The following is a 16,452-nucleotide window of genomic DNA, read 5'->3' on the forward strand; positions in this document are numbered from 1 at the left end:
ATTTGTCCAGTTTCATCTGAAAAATGGACCTATAATTTCCTCGTTTAATAAAGAGCTCTCGGTAGCACTCTCAACTAAAGACGCGACTACTCGTCAAAACGTGTTGTTAACAAAGGACGGTTTAAAAAGAGACTGTAAAATTGCAGTAAAAGGGCTTTTCTTGTTACTTCATTTCAACCTTTGGCTACAGATTCCTTTTGTGAGTTGTACTATACCATATACTGCACAGGTATGCACAAAGTACTTTCTAAAGGTTTTATATTAGACACAGCCAAAGTCCTGAGAGCTATCATCGGCCACAAAAAGAACAAGGTCATCTGAGGCAGATAGTTCAACCCAGAGAGTCCCCTCAACGACATAGACACATCAGACTGGCCTGAATCCACAGCAGAAATGCAGAACTGCAATCTCATGCATTATCTACCACATTGCACCACCTGCCCAACTGTCCATCATGGGTTTTAGAGCACTCTCCCCACCTGACACTCAAAACATAGACCCTCACATCCTGTTGAAACAGCGTACACCATTTAACCCACTTTCCATCTTATCTAATTTCAGTGTACTTTTAAATCTGCTTTTATTATATTGCATTGTATGTTGGATTCTAATGATGTTTAATGTATTGTTGTTTTATATAAGGTGACTTTGCAACACTTAAAGGCGCCCACAAATAAAATATTCTATTATTAGTATCATTACATTTACCTTATCTTTTCTTAGACCCAGTCTATTAAACAATTTTAGCTAAACATCACCAAAAGATTCTTGACTATTATCAGTGCAGTGATTTCTAGCTTTTTTTTTTAAAAAAAACCCTGTTCATCCCCAACGACTAATTTTACCTGATGCGCCTTGACACGCTTCCATGTCAAGAAACAATCACGGGAGATTAGTAGAGCCTCTGGGCAGACAATATTCAGCAATGTCACAGAAAACCCAGCGTAAATACTGTAAAAGCTTAAGTTAACAATGATGCCGGAGTCAAAGCAAACAGATGAGCTCGCTACTACTGAGCACTGGTAAAGCATCGGTGTGCTGAGATGACGCCGCGCAAACAGATAGAAGAAAAGAGCTCAGAGTGTGAAGCAGCAGCTCTTTCCAGTGGGCCCATTGTTAAAATGGTAATAAAGCACCTGTATAACAGCCAATTCACATATAAAAAACACATTAACCAGCCTCCTTACCATATCTCTTCTTCTCTGTCTTCTGCCGTAATTGTTCAGTGTATGCGCTCGAGAGTCACGACTGCACAATAGTAGGCCAAGGAGCTGCCGAACCTGTTATATCCAACTATGGGAAACATGCGACACAAAACACTTCCTGAAATATAGTAAGGGACGCTCAGTGCTGGCGGTCACTTAACAGGTTTAATTATTCCCTCGGTTTCCTTGACTGATTTGATCTGCCTTTTTTTTTTCTCTGTTTGCTTATGTGTGTGACACAAAGACAAACATATCACAAGGAGACTGAGATAAAGTTTATTAACCCCCCCTAAAAACAGATTAATGGTAAGATGGCAACACAAACCAGTATGGAGACAGCAGCATGGTTCAAAATCACGGCAGTGGCGTTGAGGAACACTCACGCTACAGCTTCTGAGTCTCAACATGTCAGACAAGCTCATTGAAGTCGTTGCCAAGACAAACAAACCAAGACACAATTCTGGCCGTGTGTGGTATAGTAAACGCTGATAGCTTTGATGGACATTTTTAACAGTTTATATCGTTTTACTATTCTACCAGAATGTCAGCATAAGAAACATCGCCACGCATAACGGCCTCATCCACAGTGACTGGGAGGACCTTTCAAACCCACTGAGAGGGCTGTTTTAAAGCTCTGATAATCAGTTAAAGAGTAAACTGTCAACTCTTGAGTTGATTATTTCGCTCCGGTTGCTATGAATGCTGTACATTTCTTTGTGTGCATGGTGGCTGGCAAGATGTGATATGACAAGTTTCAAGGAGGGGCAGAAACACGGTGGTGCAGAACTCGTCTGTGGCTGAGTTGAAGACTGTGGAAGGCCCTGATCGTCTGCTAAAGTGTAAAGCCAACTGTTCAAATTGATGTTTGCAGTGCCGTTGAAAAAATGGGTCTGTCTGGATGAATTCATCCCAGCATTCATCCCAACTCTCATTGGCCCGAAAGGTGGGGTACACCCTGAGCAGATTTAAAGCTCCAAAGCAGACAGGACCACTTTGCACATGTCAAAAAAAGTTCTATTCTTATTGACGTTCTGGAGCATATCAGGCATAATATTATGACCACCTTCCTGATATTGTGCAGGTCTCCCTTGTGGTGACTCACCAGAGAATGGACATGGGCCTTCTGAGGGTGTCCTGTGGTGTCTGGCAACAGGATGTTGTTAGTGGGGGGGGGGGTCTTTGAGGGGAGGGGCCTCTGTGGATCATCCCACAGATACTTAACCAGTTTGGGATGTAGTGAATTTGGAGGCCAGGTCAACACCTTGTGATGTTCTTCATGTTTTTTTAGTTGTTCCTAAAGTGTTTTTGTGGCTGCATCCTGCTGGGGATGGCTGCTCCCATCAAGGAGTGTCATTGCTATGGGGTGGGGGTGCCTGGTCTGGTCTAGGTGGGTGCTACATGTCTAAGTAACATCCACACCAATGAATGCCAGGTCCAGAAGTTTCCCAGTAGAACACTGAATTGTCACAAAATGGTCAATGTTATCTACTTCTCCTGTCAGTGGTCATAATGTTGTGGCTGATTGGTATATATACAATGTTGAAACCTGATTATTGAATTAATTATTGTCCATGTATATGTAGCCACTGAAATGGTGTAGAGCAGGGGTGTCAACATACGGCCCACGGGCCAAAATCAACCAGCCAGAGAGTCCAATCAGGCCCACGACATTAATTTTTCAATTTCAATTGCACTTATTTTTCTTAAGAAATTTCAGGTTGTTCATAGAATGTCTTTTAAAAGGACAGCTCTTTAAATGTGAACATTTTCATAAGGTTCTTGTACCTCCTTGAAACAAAACAAAGGCAAGAATTTGTAGTTGTTGTTATTTAATAGATTATTATATTAATATGTTAATTGTCTGGCCCGCTTGAAATCAATTTGGGTTGTATGTGGCCCCTGAACCAAAATGAGTTTGACACCCCTGATGTAAAGCCACAGGTTTGGGATTTCCCCGTCATGCTGATGTAAGGCACTGCATTGATGGATTGAATCCATGTCAGAGACACTGCAATTTCTGTTCCACTGAGTGAATCTTTTCACACAGAGTATTCTGACACTCAAAAATGTTTTTAGAAATGACATGAAGTGCTGCAGGTGGCAAAGCAACGTAGTATGTTTGTTTTAGTGTGAGAGAAGATGACAGGAAAAACTGGAGCATGGTAAAATTTGATAACTTCTCCATAAAATTGTGTTGATGCACGTCAATTTTAATCAAAATGCACAATTTCCTTTATGATATTATATGTTTCTTGCACCATGTGATGTGTTCATTAGCCTCTGGCCTGGTTTCCTATACTGTCTGTCTCTCCCCCTCCCCCACTGGGTTATTATGTCAGTGAGTGTTAAGTTTAGGTCAACTCCGCCCCTTTCTAGAAACTGGATCACCTGCCGCCCAAGTACCGTTCAAACTGAAAGTATGCATCTGGCTAATTATAGTCCAATTAACAAAATATGTTCTTGCCCTGCCCACTTTGTGTTTATATTGTTTACGCATTGTAGGGTGGACTTGCTACAACCACGTATTCAAAAAAGCATTTCAAGCATTCCGGTGGCAGAATGAACCGTCTTGAGTCTTCCAGTCCTTCAGAGTCTGAATTTCAGAATCAATCAAACGTGTCAAGTCCAAACTACCAAGTACGTAGGTCCAAAGTTTAAAAACTCAGTATTAATAAATGCTCCCTCCTACCTGTTAGTCCATCCGCTCCCCCTGCCCTTCCCGCCCCCTCCCCGATCCTCCGATGTTTCCCAGGCACTGTCATTACCTTATTTGTGGTTTAAGTTTCAAGGAGGTCTTACGTCTTGCGTTGATTGTTCAGGTATGGTCCTTCAAACCCCATGACTGCATACATAGAATGTGCAGTTTAAACCACAAACCATAACAGCCCTCTAAGAATCACCTTTAAAGGGGAACTACCATTTTTTACAACCTGGATCTTATTTCTGGCATTAATTACGATCGTTTACTCACCCATATAACTTTGATGTCATTTGGAGTTGTTCGGATGATATTTAGATCCGTGTATATCTATATAGTGGGAGTGACTGGGGCACCGAAACGCAGCCTCTAAATAATCTGCTGTGAAACTCATTCACGGCAGATAAACGGGAGACTCAACGGGGAATAGCACTAGTGTATCATAACAAAATATTGGTGAAATGAACGAGTTTTGCGTCAGATAATACGTTATTTAGATGCTGCGTTTCGGTGCCCCAGTCACTCCCACTATATGGATATACGAGGATCTAAATATCGTCCGAATGACGCCAAATGACACCAAAGTTATAAGGGTGAGTAAAAGATCGTAGTTTATGCCAGAAATAAGGTCCAGGTTGTAAAAAACTGTAATTCCTCTTTAAGCTACCAGAGGTCACCAGGTTAATTTAGTAGACAGTCCTCACAAAAAGACAAAAAGTCATAGTAGTTTCACCAAATTACCCAAAGCAGCATATGTTTAATTGACAAAACTCTCTAGCAGCCAGAATAATCATGCCAGTGGCAAAAGAGAGCAAAGTCCATGTAGGGAGGAGTTTGGGGGTCGATGGAGGGGTCAACAAAACATGTTGTATACATATATACTTCCAGGCATTGATGCGGTTGGTCCCCAGACCCCAAACACAATCTAAACTAAGTTGAATTGTGTCTCAACAAATCAAAACCACTGACAAAATGATGTGCACCTGCAAATGGGGAAATCAATATCACAATTTGATTTGGTTTGTTAAAAATACATGAATATTAAAACTGACAGTAGCCCATATTTCTGTCGTGGCTCTGTGCTATGATTTCCTGTGTTCATGTTTTGAGTTTCGTTCATGTTTCATTATTTTGAGTTTCCTGTTTTATTTTGTTAAGTTTTTCCTTGTTTCCTGTCTTGCCTTCTTCCTGTACTGTGATTTACCACCTGTGTAATTGTCTGCCATGCCCTGATTGTTTCCACCTGTGTCTCCTCTGCCCTTGTGTATATAGGCCACATTTACAAATAGCCGGGTATTTAGAGAAACGAATTTTTCCTCCCTTCCATTTTTTAATAATAACATTGTGCACACAACATCGTTTTCAAAAAACTTGTCATTTACATCAACCCGCATAAATAAGCCGTCGAGCGCCATAATAACTATGCCAAACCTATGGGCGGCAGTATAGGGAAAAGAATAAAGCCATGCAAGCCAATCAAAATCCTCAGAATAGACACCAACGAATAACACGAGCGACTTCCTGTTCCTTTCAAAACAGCAAACATGGCGCGAGGTCACATGACGTTAAGCGTTTTCTGGCGCATAATGTGACGTTTGAGAACCTAAAACCCCGTTTCTCCCAGTTGACACGGCAACACATAACCGGCGTTATCAGAAATCTCCACTTTGGCCGGATGTTTTTAGAAATAATCGTTTTCTGTGATAAAAACGGGGTTTTCGTGTAAATGAGAGGCCAAACCGCAGGGAAATATCTGCGTCTTCCCTTCGTGTAAACGGGGCCATATAGTCCTGCCTTTCCCTTGTGTCCTCTGTTGTGTCATACTGTTTCTTTGTCACGTTCATGTCTTTCCAGGTTATAGATTTTCATGTCTTTTTCAAGTCTTTGTGGTGTTTTGATTTTTGCTTTTGGATCTCCTGCCTTATGCAGCACCTTTAGTTTCCTTTTGTTAAATTAAAGACATTTTTGTCAACTCCTGCATCAACCCTCTATGTCCTGCATTTAGGTCCTAATCCCCATTATCCTGCAACCCGTCTTGACAATTTCTTTTTATTAGTCAAAAATATGTTTCACGGTGTGTATCTTCTAAAAGGTTGCATCAACCAGTGTCATGTTCATGCTGTTTTTATTGGGATTTACATTACACTGTTAGATTAAAACTAAAAATGTCTAAAGTACATTTGTGAGAAGGGATGTAAAAGTGGAACTCACTGCGTTGTAAATTGAATTTTAAATCAGTGCAGGTTCTTCAGACTTCTTGGTTTTTGTCCTGACATGCAGTGTATTGTAGGACCTTGTAGTTCTGAACACATCTCAAGAATAATAAAGATAAACATGATGCACTCACTGTACTCCTATTTGGAGTGAATAGTTTTGCAAATTAATTTGCAGATTTCTAAAAAACACACGTTTTAACTTTGTCGTCAGGAGTTATTGAAAGTTAAATCATAGGACATAAAATGAGCAATGACATAAGGAGTGAAGGGTCCAATACTTTATCCAAGTATTGGACCCTTTATCCTTCTTCTGTTCTAGAGGACTGGTGGGAAGTTTGAGGTTTGAGAAACGTCTTCTCAAGAAACTCTGCAAGTCTTTTTTAAACGCCTTGTTTGGATATATCATGACCTGGTTGACTGGGAACTGTCGCAGACATACAGTCCAATACTTTCTAATAAGCATATCTACAACAATGCTAGACAGCAAAAACAAAAGAGAAACTTGAACCAGTATGTTCACATTCTTCGTTGCAGCCAACAAAATGCACAGTTCAGAATAGGGACAGATCACTAGAGCTCAAAAAAATAATCATTTCTACATGTTTAACTGTTTAAAAATGTATGATCATTGTTACATAGCACATGAAACCGTGAGGTTTAATGTTTTTTTTCTGTAACAACAGACACAACTTTCCTAGAAATTATATTTCTATACATCTAAAAAAAATTTCCCAGTCACATTTACTGGTTGGATCACATTCAGATGGGTGGAATTGAGCAAAGCATGTGTAGAGTGTATCTGATCTGGGAGGTTGAGGTGGATGGTGGGTGGACAAAGCTCTTGACTCATACCAGAGATCAGCTTTCACGTATGGAATGTCAGAGAACATACTTGACATATCGCTGATGTGTTCATACTCACCATAACTGTCAAATAATAATATAAACAAACATGGTAGTTTCTTGTAAGTTGACATTTCCTCATTACATTAATAGAAAGTGTGATCTTTTGCGTGGTTTTCGGCATACAAACATCACTATATGCACCCTGGCAGACCCTTATTTATGAAACATGAATCTGTGACTGACTGCATATTCAGTACAAGGATTTCTATGTGGTAGGTAGGCTACAGGATTGATTCATCACACTTTCGCTGTGGCCTTAAAAGTTTACACAGGTGTTAAGCGGAGTTTATGCTTCTGTGGGACATAGTACGTAGCCTACGCCGGTGCGATCCATTTATACTTGAGTGCTCGTCAGTCTGTCTCGCTCTGTAAAAATGCCACCCAAACGGTGCTAGTCGGCGCTGTGTCTTTTTTGTCGGTCGGGTCCATTTTTGTTTCTACTTCCTGCTTCACTTTCAACAATGGTGACTGAAACTTTCGGCGAAATTTCACCGTGTGACACGAGTCGTACAAACGTCTGTTATCTCCAAACCTTCTCAGTTAGCCTCACCGATTCTTTATTGATCCAAAACCATCAATTCAAAAATTGTGGAGATGGAGAAGCAGCTGGAAATACTAAAGAGGAAACACGCTACTACCAAACGGACCAATCCGCATTGGTGTCTGCATTGACGCAGAGGTATAAACCACCTATTAGGCAGGAGACCAGACCCCTACCTGGGTTCTGGTTGTGTTTGGTAGATCTCAGTAATAGACTCCATATATCCGCTGTCAGTGGCGGACTGGCCATTTCCCGGTGGCCTGGCTGTCGAACACATCAGTAGGCGCCCAACCTAACTCACTCTTGGTGTTTTGCGTTAATCGGGTTGTGGTGGCCCGGGATGGTATCAAATTACCGACCTGAATTATTGTCCCAGTCCGCCCCTGTCCACTGAACTCAGTGACACACTGACACATCGCAAAGGCAAACCCAACCAAGTCAGAGTCAAGACCAGAGGACTTGCTGTGCTGGTTTTGCCGCTCTTCCAGTAAGAGTCTGAGACTTTGCATCTATTACACCACATTTACTTCCTTGTCTGTCAACCTGGTATTTGAAACAACAACTTAGCGGAACTACTTCTTCAGCTTTGGAAAGTACCTTGAGAGTCAGAATCAGCTGATTTTAGATTCACCTCACCTACGAAAGCATCTTTCTGACCCAAAATATAAGGCATGCATTAAAAGTGATCTTCACTGATAACTGCAGCGGGGTCTTTGTTCTCTGAAATAAGAGAACGCCTCTGCTCTCGCTAGGCAAACCTGTCGGGTGAGCGCAGTTAATCGTTTACTCAACCGAGAATACTTGACATCAGACTTAAATATTAGAGGGGACAAATAAAAAAATGAAATAAAAATCTGGTCTTTTTGGTAATCATGATGCGATGTTTGAGAGAGAGAGAGCAAAATAAATTATTACTTAGAGAGCTGCACGCATGCGCGAACATTTGATAGAAGACAAGGGCAATAAATCAAAGCTAAACAAATAAACACGTAACCACATGTCCACATTTTCTCCTTCTTGGTTGTTGGTTTTAAAGTTCATGGATTACCCATCACAGCAGGCTTATTTAAGAAATGCTATACATTCACTGTCCGTTCTTATGTGTTTAATACATAGGGAGGGAGTTACGTCCTGTATGTAGGCATGATCCATTTAAGCTGATTCGATTTAAATGGAAATATCAATCTGAGTGATGCCGTATATCATAATTATCTCGCCTACGAACCACTTGGCATTTAAATCTCCAGGAGAACATTTTCTAGTAGGACTGTATTGAGAAGACACAACAGTATGGTCGGAAATGATAATGTATTTCTAATTCCCAAAGTTTGATCGTGAAGTCTTAGAAATCAAATCTAAACACAGCAGAACATTGTATTGTCAGCACTATTCACTTCTCCTGTCAGTGGTGTTAATGTTGTGGCTGATCGCTGTATCTGGAACTTTCTTGACGAGACTTTCACCTGTCAAGTTTGAAGATAAGGTGCAGCATTTTGGCTGGCTGGCTTGATTCTCTTGCCTTACTGGAAGGATTTAATGACGGATGTGCTCAAATGACGTGACGGAGCGCTTGCTTGAATAGGCCAACAAGAATAGCAAGTATCTTAAAACTTCAAAATGTTAAAATGCTTTTGCCGGAGGACAAAAGCCGCCACCTTGCTTGTTATTGTGTGTGTGCAGGGTTGAGGTTTGCATACTATTTTAAGACTGACAGTGGTGGCATGCGTCAAACTGCAAAATATTAAATAAGACTGCAGATTAGACTCACTAAGGATGGTTAGTGATATTAGAACTAATTTCTCACTCTTAAACAGAGGTTCACCTTTTGAAATATGGAACTCTATTACCTGAATTCAATGTGTACATTCTAATCATTCAATATTGTGGATAAAAGTTTAATATTCATCTGAGATGTAAAACCATTATTACATTAATTCGCAAGCTCTCCCTTTGGTTAATTTTGCCGTCCATACTATCCATCACCAGCCTAGTAATTGTCAATTAGACAGCCAAAAGTCTGGAAATGCTTGATGTGTCTTTCCGGAGAACATGAACATCACCAGGGAAGGACCAGCTCATCAAGCTGTAAAAGGCGTAAAAAAGGCAATGGACACCAAAGTGCCAGGGAAAGGTTGTTCAACCAAAAACTGTCAGTCAGCTTGTGACTAGATTCTAAAATCTAGGCCCAGGAGAATCAAGTCAACAGTTGTATCCTTTATAATGTTTGCGTTTACTTCATACATTTTTGATACCCAGCGTGCTGTGTACAATGTTATATTTAGTGACGCAAATCCAATTAAACGCCATTGTGATCTTTGTGGACACTCTAAAGCAGGGGTGTCAAACTCATTTTAGTTCAGTGGCCACATACAGCCCAGTTTGATGTCAAGGGGGCCGGACCAATAACACGATAGCATATTTACCTATAAATAATGAAAACTCCAAATGTTTCCCTTTGTTTTAGTGAAAAGAAGTACATTTGAAAATGTTGACATTTAATAACTGGACGTTTCTTACGAAAAAGAAATGCAATTTCTGTTTAGTTCTAGGTTTCAGTGTTGTGTTATGTCCACTAAATCTGTGTGAACCCTAGGAATAGCAGTTACTTTTATTGGAAAAATTGCAGTTAATGTCTTCTATGTAATTTTTGCAATTTGCAAATTCATTCCGCAGGCCAGATTAGACCCTCTGGCGGGCCGGTTTTGGCCCCCGGGCCATATGTTTGACACGTATGCTCTAAAGATTTCAGGTAACCTTTGGCTGAAGCACGAAGGAACAGCTATAGGAAACTGGGTAAGAATGCAAACTAAATGAGCAGAATCTCAGAGTTTTCAGTGGTTCCCTGTCAGTGGGAACCAAAACATGTGAACTGAATGAATCCTAAAAAAAGAAATGAAATGCCCGCACTCTACTCAAAACTCCCATATATAGACAGCAAGAGGGAGTATGAGTAGAGTGCGGGCATTTCATTTCTTTTTTTGAGTTCTAGTTACATTTGCCCTGCACCTCACTGGTGGGGATGTGCACACTACTATAACTACTTGAACTGAATGAATCCTCCCATGACTTTAAAGAAAACTCTGTGGTCAAATGTTTTAACAAGGTTGGCTTTATTTATTTTTTGCCTGCTAGTGAGCATAGACTGTATATAAATATGGACGAAGCGTCCCCACTTCGTTGCATTAGCCAAAATTACGCTGTTTTCCCGGGGATACGGATGTCGGCATTTTGAGAGTTTGGAGCCAGAATCAACATCATCAATGCCCCGCCCACACATCCGCCAGACCCACTCGCTTTTTTGTTTAATACTGCGCTCTGCTCTACCTCCACCAGGTTGGACTATACACTTTTTTTCCTGTTCTTTTTCCTGTCCTGTGGGACTGCTTTACAGAGTGGTCATGGCGTCTCATCCTGTTTCTATAGTGTCACATGACTAACTAAAATGGAAAACTTGAGTATACATCAGTATTAGTGGACTTTAATGTTTCAGTTCGGCCCAAGTCCCATCCACTGCCGTGTAGGGGGTGGAGCTTATGACCTATTCTGCAGCCAGACACCAGGGGGAGCTCTACTTGCTTTAGCTTCACTTTTGAGGAGCAGTTCTGCCATCCATCTTTACAATCTATGCTAGCGAGTATGATAATAATCTCAGTAAGCACATGACAGTATAAAGTCAGAGGAATGCTTGTCTCTTGCTGTCTAGTAAATGATGTCAGCATCTAAGGAATATACAGCTGCAGCAGAGTAGCCTGAAGTGAACCACAAACTGAACACCTCTTATGTCAAATTAAACCCCAGCTTGTGCTGAAACTGATTCTGATTAAATTCCTTTTTGTGATTGCGTCTGCATTACAAGGAAATAAGCCAAGGCTTTTTATCACTTACAAGTTTGATGAATGAGGAAGCTCAATAATCACATACATGCTTACATGATGGGCAGTCTCTGTAGCTATCGCTGGGATTCATCTGACTGGAATACTATCAGATTGTACACAGTTCACACAGTTTCTGTCAAGGATGTGTCTGTAGTACTTGTCACTTTCTATCACTGAACTCTGCAACACAATAGTGATTCAGTCTGATGACAATGTGTTCAACAACAGCTAGATGTTCGACGGCACAACAGGCACGCTGAGTTCACACAGAGGTCACAATGATTGGACCTCTGGGAGGTGAAGATCAGCGCTGAGATCTTTGAGATATAGCCTCCTGATGGTGAACGAGGTGTAGGACAGCAGAGATTACAGCGGGCTGACAAAAGACATAAGGAGATTGAGGGGAAACACAACTTGGCATGCTGAGGTTTGCACAGGGAAGTCTCTAAATCATGACAGTGAGTCATATGGTGTGTGGTGCTATGCTTCCTCCTTGCCTGCAGGGGTTGCTGTTTCCTCCTTTTGTTTTTCAGCTTCCTGTGTGCTAGGCAGTGATTAGTGGAGAGCTGATTGGGTCTAGTTTGAAAGGGCCTTTATGGAGAATACCCACCGCGTCCTCAGACCATTATGTGTTCTGGTCTTCTATCTGATCATCTTGTGCAGCCATGTGTTTTGCAAGTTCATTGAAGCACTGGTTCTTCTTTGAAGCAGGAAAAAGGAGAGGGAGTCACCTTTTACGTACTGGTTACTAATGTACTGTTGTTTTTTGTTTTATCTTTAGCCTAAATGTTGCTTGGCTAGCGAGCATAGACTGTACATAAATATGGACAATGCATCCCCACTTCCTTGCATTAGCCAAAATGACGCTATTTTCCCGGAGATACGGGTGTTGGCATTTTGAGAGTTTGAAGCCAGAGTCTGATCAGTACGGTCCGAGAGTGGAGCCACGTGGAGCAACATCATAGATGACCCGCCCACGCTTCCGCCCCAGACCCACTCGCTTTTTTGTTTAATATTGCGCTCCGCTCTACCTTCACAAATAAATGTTGGATTATACCCAGTAATTATTTATTTATTTATAGGCAGTGATTGGCGGAGGGCTGATTGGGTCCTGTTTGAAATGGCCTTTGCCCCCCATCCCCAGACTATCATGTGTTCTGGGCTTCTATATGAGCATCTTGGTCAAAGGTTTTAACAAGGTTGGCTCTTTTTTACTTTAGTTTTTTTACTGATGTACTGTTGTTTTTTTTTGTCTTATTTGTAGCCTAAATGTTGCTTGGCTAGCGAGCATAGACTGTATATAAATATGGACAATGCTTGCCCACTTCTTTGCACTGGACAAAATGACGCTATTTTCCTCGGGATACGGGTGTCTGCATTTTGAGAGTTTGGAGCCAGAGTCTGCGCAGTAGGTTACCGGTTTCCCCAAGGCCGGTCGTAACAGTCCTGTCCATGACCTGGCTGAAGGCTGACTGCAGTTGGCCCCCACAAGTTTGAAAACATGGCCTAACTTTCATCCAACACACCTGGCAGCGTGTAGCCTCCGTTGGCGTGGGCAGGTTGAGGTTTTATGAGTGAAAATGCGAATGTCAAGGTTCCAGATTGTCAAAACAAGTCACCCTTTAACACCCATTAACAACTGTCACAAATATGCAACATTTGTGGTATTCTAGGTGTTCATCTTCAATTACACTGAATCAAATCCCTCCCTGCAACTTCAAAATAAACTATTCCCTGGTCAGCAAGGTGCTCCTAGTCTTAAATGTCTCTTCTTTTGCTGGTAATCTGTACTTCATTTATTTATCCAAGTCCAAGACAACCACCACACACACGGTTATGACAAATGTATTGAGCTTTAATTCTGTTGATTTTAAGAGGTTACATAGTAGTAAACGTAGTGGTTACACGTGTGAAATTTAAGGAAAACATCCACTCGAGCCACATTTCACACCTTTCAGAGATCCACGGAAAATAAAAAGCGCACATCCTTAAGTCTCACCGCTGCAGCGGAGAGCAACCTCGCACATCGCCTCCGCGACCGCCATCGTCATTCTCGGCGTCCTGTAGTCCGCGGCAGAGCAAGCTTTCACTCAGTCTGGAATACTTTGAATAGTCATTAGTCTGAGGGTTAAGTAGTCCCCCTTTCCGTTGCGTCAGGCCTACAGGTGAACGTTCACACAAGACGTAGCACCACGGCAGCATGATGGGAACTGGCTCGGTGAACACAGAATCCGTCATCTGCTGAACTCACGGCAAAAGTCCTCGCCAAATGTTGATTTTTTTTTGGTGGTGCTTTTTAGCTTTACTATTACTTAAGAACACTGGACGTGGCAGGAACTGAAAGTAGATCTTTCTCTGTGAAATCAAGTAACACAAGTAGACAGACTTCAAGTAGAGTATGGAGTATGCATATCTTACATCCCGGCCGGCAAGGTCACCTTGTGACTCCAAGCGGGGGCAAATACATCTGAATGCCCGTCGAAAAAGAAAAAAATCTAAACGTAACATAACACATGATAAATCAACCTAAGTATAGAAAACAAAACCAAAATGTTAGTTAACAGCATTTCAGAGTAAAAGAACGATGACACAGAGGGAACATTATTTTCCTCTCCAATAGAAAATATAATTAGTGCATCATTATCTCATTTTAATATCAACTACACGGAGCTTGTCGCGACACAGGACAGCATCCAAAAATAAAAAATAATAACAATTAAAAAAAATCACATGTATTCTATTGTTCTCACTGTGTCACTGGATCGACAACCACACGACATGAAGCTCCAAAATGTGTCAAGAACACTTCATCAACGCTACATTGGTTGAGGCAAACGGGGCTAGCTAGCTAGCAGAGATCTGGAGGCGCGTACCAGCAGAACCAAAGCGACATATCTAAACCGTTTTTTTAATTTTTAAATTTTTTTTTTTTTTTAGATACATGGCTTTGGTTCCAGAGAAGCAGGCTGTCAACACCGCGGGCATCCCGCCCTGTTCAACTTGGAAGGAACTAGCTAAATCCAAAGCCATGTATCATAATATTAGCTCAGGTGAATATGACTCCGGTCGTGCGTGCCAATATTTACGATGCATGGCTTTGGTTCCAGAGCAGCAGGTTAGCTGTCTAATCTGCTGATGGTTGCTACCTGCTCCTGGTTCAGGAGGAGCTGGAGGGTTGGGGGTTGGGGGTTGGGGCGGGATCGGGGAATGGGGGGAGGGTAAGACGGCTCATGAGGTGTGGAAAGGGAAAGGTTCAGGCACATAACTTATGGGTCAGTCCACCAGAGAATGTGGTTAACAAACACCTCAAAAGGATAATACCAGTGTCGTTCAGAGTTTTAGCTTATTAACTATTGTCTGTATGTAGCTTCCTCTTCTTTTTTTACTTTTTGCAATCATTTAACAACGACTTGTCGCGTTTCTTTTAAATAATACTTTTAACAATGAAATCATGTAAAAGAAAGACAAGCCCGGATGATTGGCACAAACAACAACAAGAACAACAACAACAACAGCAAAACACCGGTATTACCCTTTCAACATGAAGGCATTGGCCATTTAAGATAGACAAAGTGCTATTTGTGTCTTTGTGTGGAGACAGTACGTCGTTTAGCTCCTTTTAAACCCAGCGCTGTTCTACATTAGGAGGCTCCAGAGCCTCACTGTTAAGGTCGCGGGATTTGTTTTGTTGCGGCGAGGGTTGAAGGGGCGTCGTGGTATGGAGGATGGAGGTGTTCTGAAGGAGTAGGAGAGTACGCACAGGACATGAGAAGAAGTGGACCGGAGGAGAGACAGAAAGTGAAACACCCAGCTCAAATCGCGACAAAGGCATGAGGCGTCAAACTCAATCAGATCAAAAGTCAACCCGAGCTTAATCTGAACAATACACCACGTCTGACTCATCCTCCCCTCTAAAGCATTCCTCTTTATCCGTCGGCCGATTCTTGTCCCTGTGGTTCCTTCCTCGTTCCTCCCCTATAACAGGTCAGGGAGGTGACTGTAGACCGAGTCGAGCAGCGTCTGACTGGCCTCCTGGCTCTTCACTCCCGCAATCTCGAAAAGTCGGTCCAGTTTGTCCTCGGCGGCCGGGATCTCCTCGATGACGTGCAGCTCGTCTGGGTTCAGGATGTGCAGCATGTCGTCGAAGATGGGCTGCAGGTCGCACGGGTCCAGGCGCACCTGCCTGAGCACCGTGTCTTTCTTCTCTGGAGGGGAGACAGGGAGAGGAGTGGGTTGAGTTTTGTATATAACTTTAAACCAGCAGTGCTCAAAACAAATGTATTGCATAGCACGTGTGCTAACCACCAAATGACCCACTGACTTAAAGGAGCAGATTTGATGGGTCTTTAAAGCTATATCTACTGGATGTGTAGCTAAGCAACAGTTTGTTGACAAGTAAAGTCCATAGACCGTATATAAAGTGGGTGCCATGACAACTTCTCAAAAACAAAGCCAAAGCCAGTAGAGCTCCCCCTGGTGACTGGCTGCAGTAGAGCTCATAAGCTCCACCCACTCCATGTTAGTGGATTGGACATGAGCCAAACTAAAACAGTTTCATTTTTGTTTAGTTAATTGTCACTGTCAAAACAGGGTGTTACATCACGGCGATTGACAGTTGCCACTGCTCGTAAATAACTGCAGTGTATAATCCAACGTTCCCTGTAACTGGTGTAGGTAGAGTAGAGCGTAGTCTTAATAAAACACAAGTTAAACACCGGTGAGTGTCAAGTTATGATACAGTCCATGATTAAGTCAAATTAGAAGGTGAAATAGGTCTGTGTTTTGTATGTAGCTGCTTTCTGCTGTTGTCTAATAGCAAAAATTATATTATTATAGTTTTAGTTGTATTTTATCAATCAGTCTTTGCTGACACATTGATTTGTGTCCATTGTAGATTAATTTCTGGCCTTATTTTTTTAATTAAGAACCAATAAAACCTTTCAAAATGTCCATACCTAGCTCTTAAAGCTCAGTATTTTTGATAAAAAACATACTTTAAACAGGAAAGCGA

General features: G+C 41.8%; 1 protein-coding gene across 1 annotated transcript in view; it reads right to left on the reverse strand.

Annotated features, from left to right (window-relative positions):
* Window positions 1-14,682: 14,682 nt before the first annotated feature.
* The window catches only part of tnfrsf21 (tumor necrosis factor receptor superfamily, member 21), a 45,627-nt gene continuing 43,857 nt past the window's right edge, over window positions 14,683-16,452 (reverse strand). The window contains exon 6 of the mRNA XM_084560960.1: window positions 14,683-15,646. Within this exon, the coding sequence (XP_084417086.1) occupies window positions 15,417-15,646 (230 nt within the window). The 3' untranslated portion in view covers window positions 14,683-15,416. The remainder of the gene's footprint in view (window positions 15,647-16,452) is intronic.

Source organism: Chelon labrosus (assembly GCF_963514085.1).
Source record: "Chelon labrosus genome assembly, chromosome: 14".
Classification (NCBI taxonomy): Eukaryota; Metazoa; Chordata; class Actinopteri; order Mugiliformes; family Mugilidae; genus Chelon; species Chelon labrosus.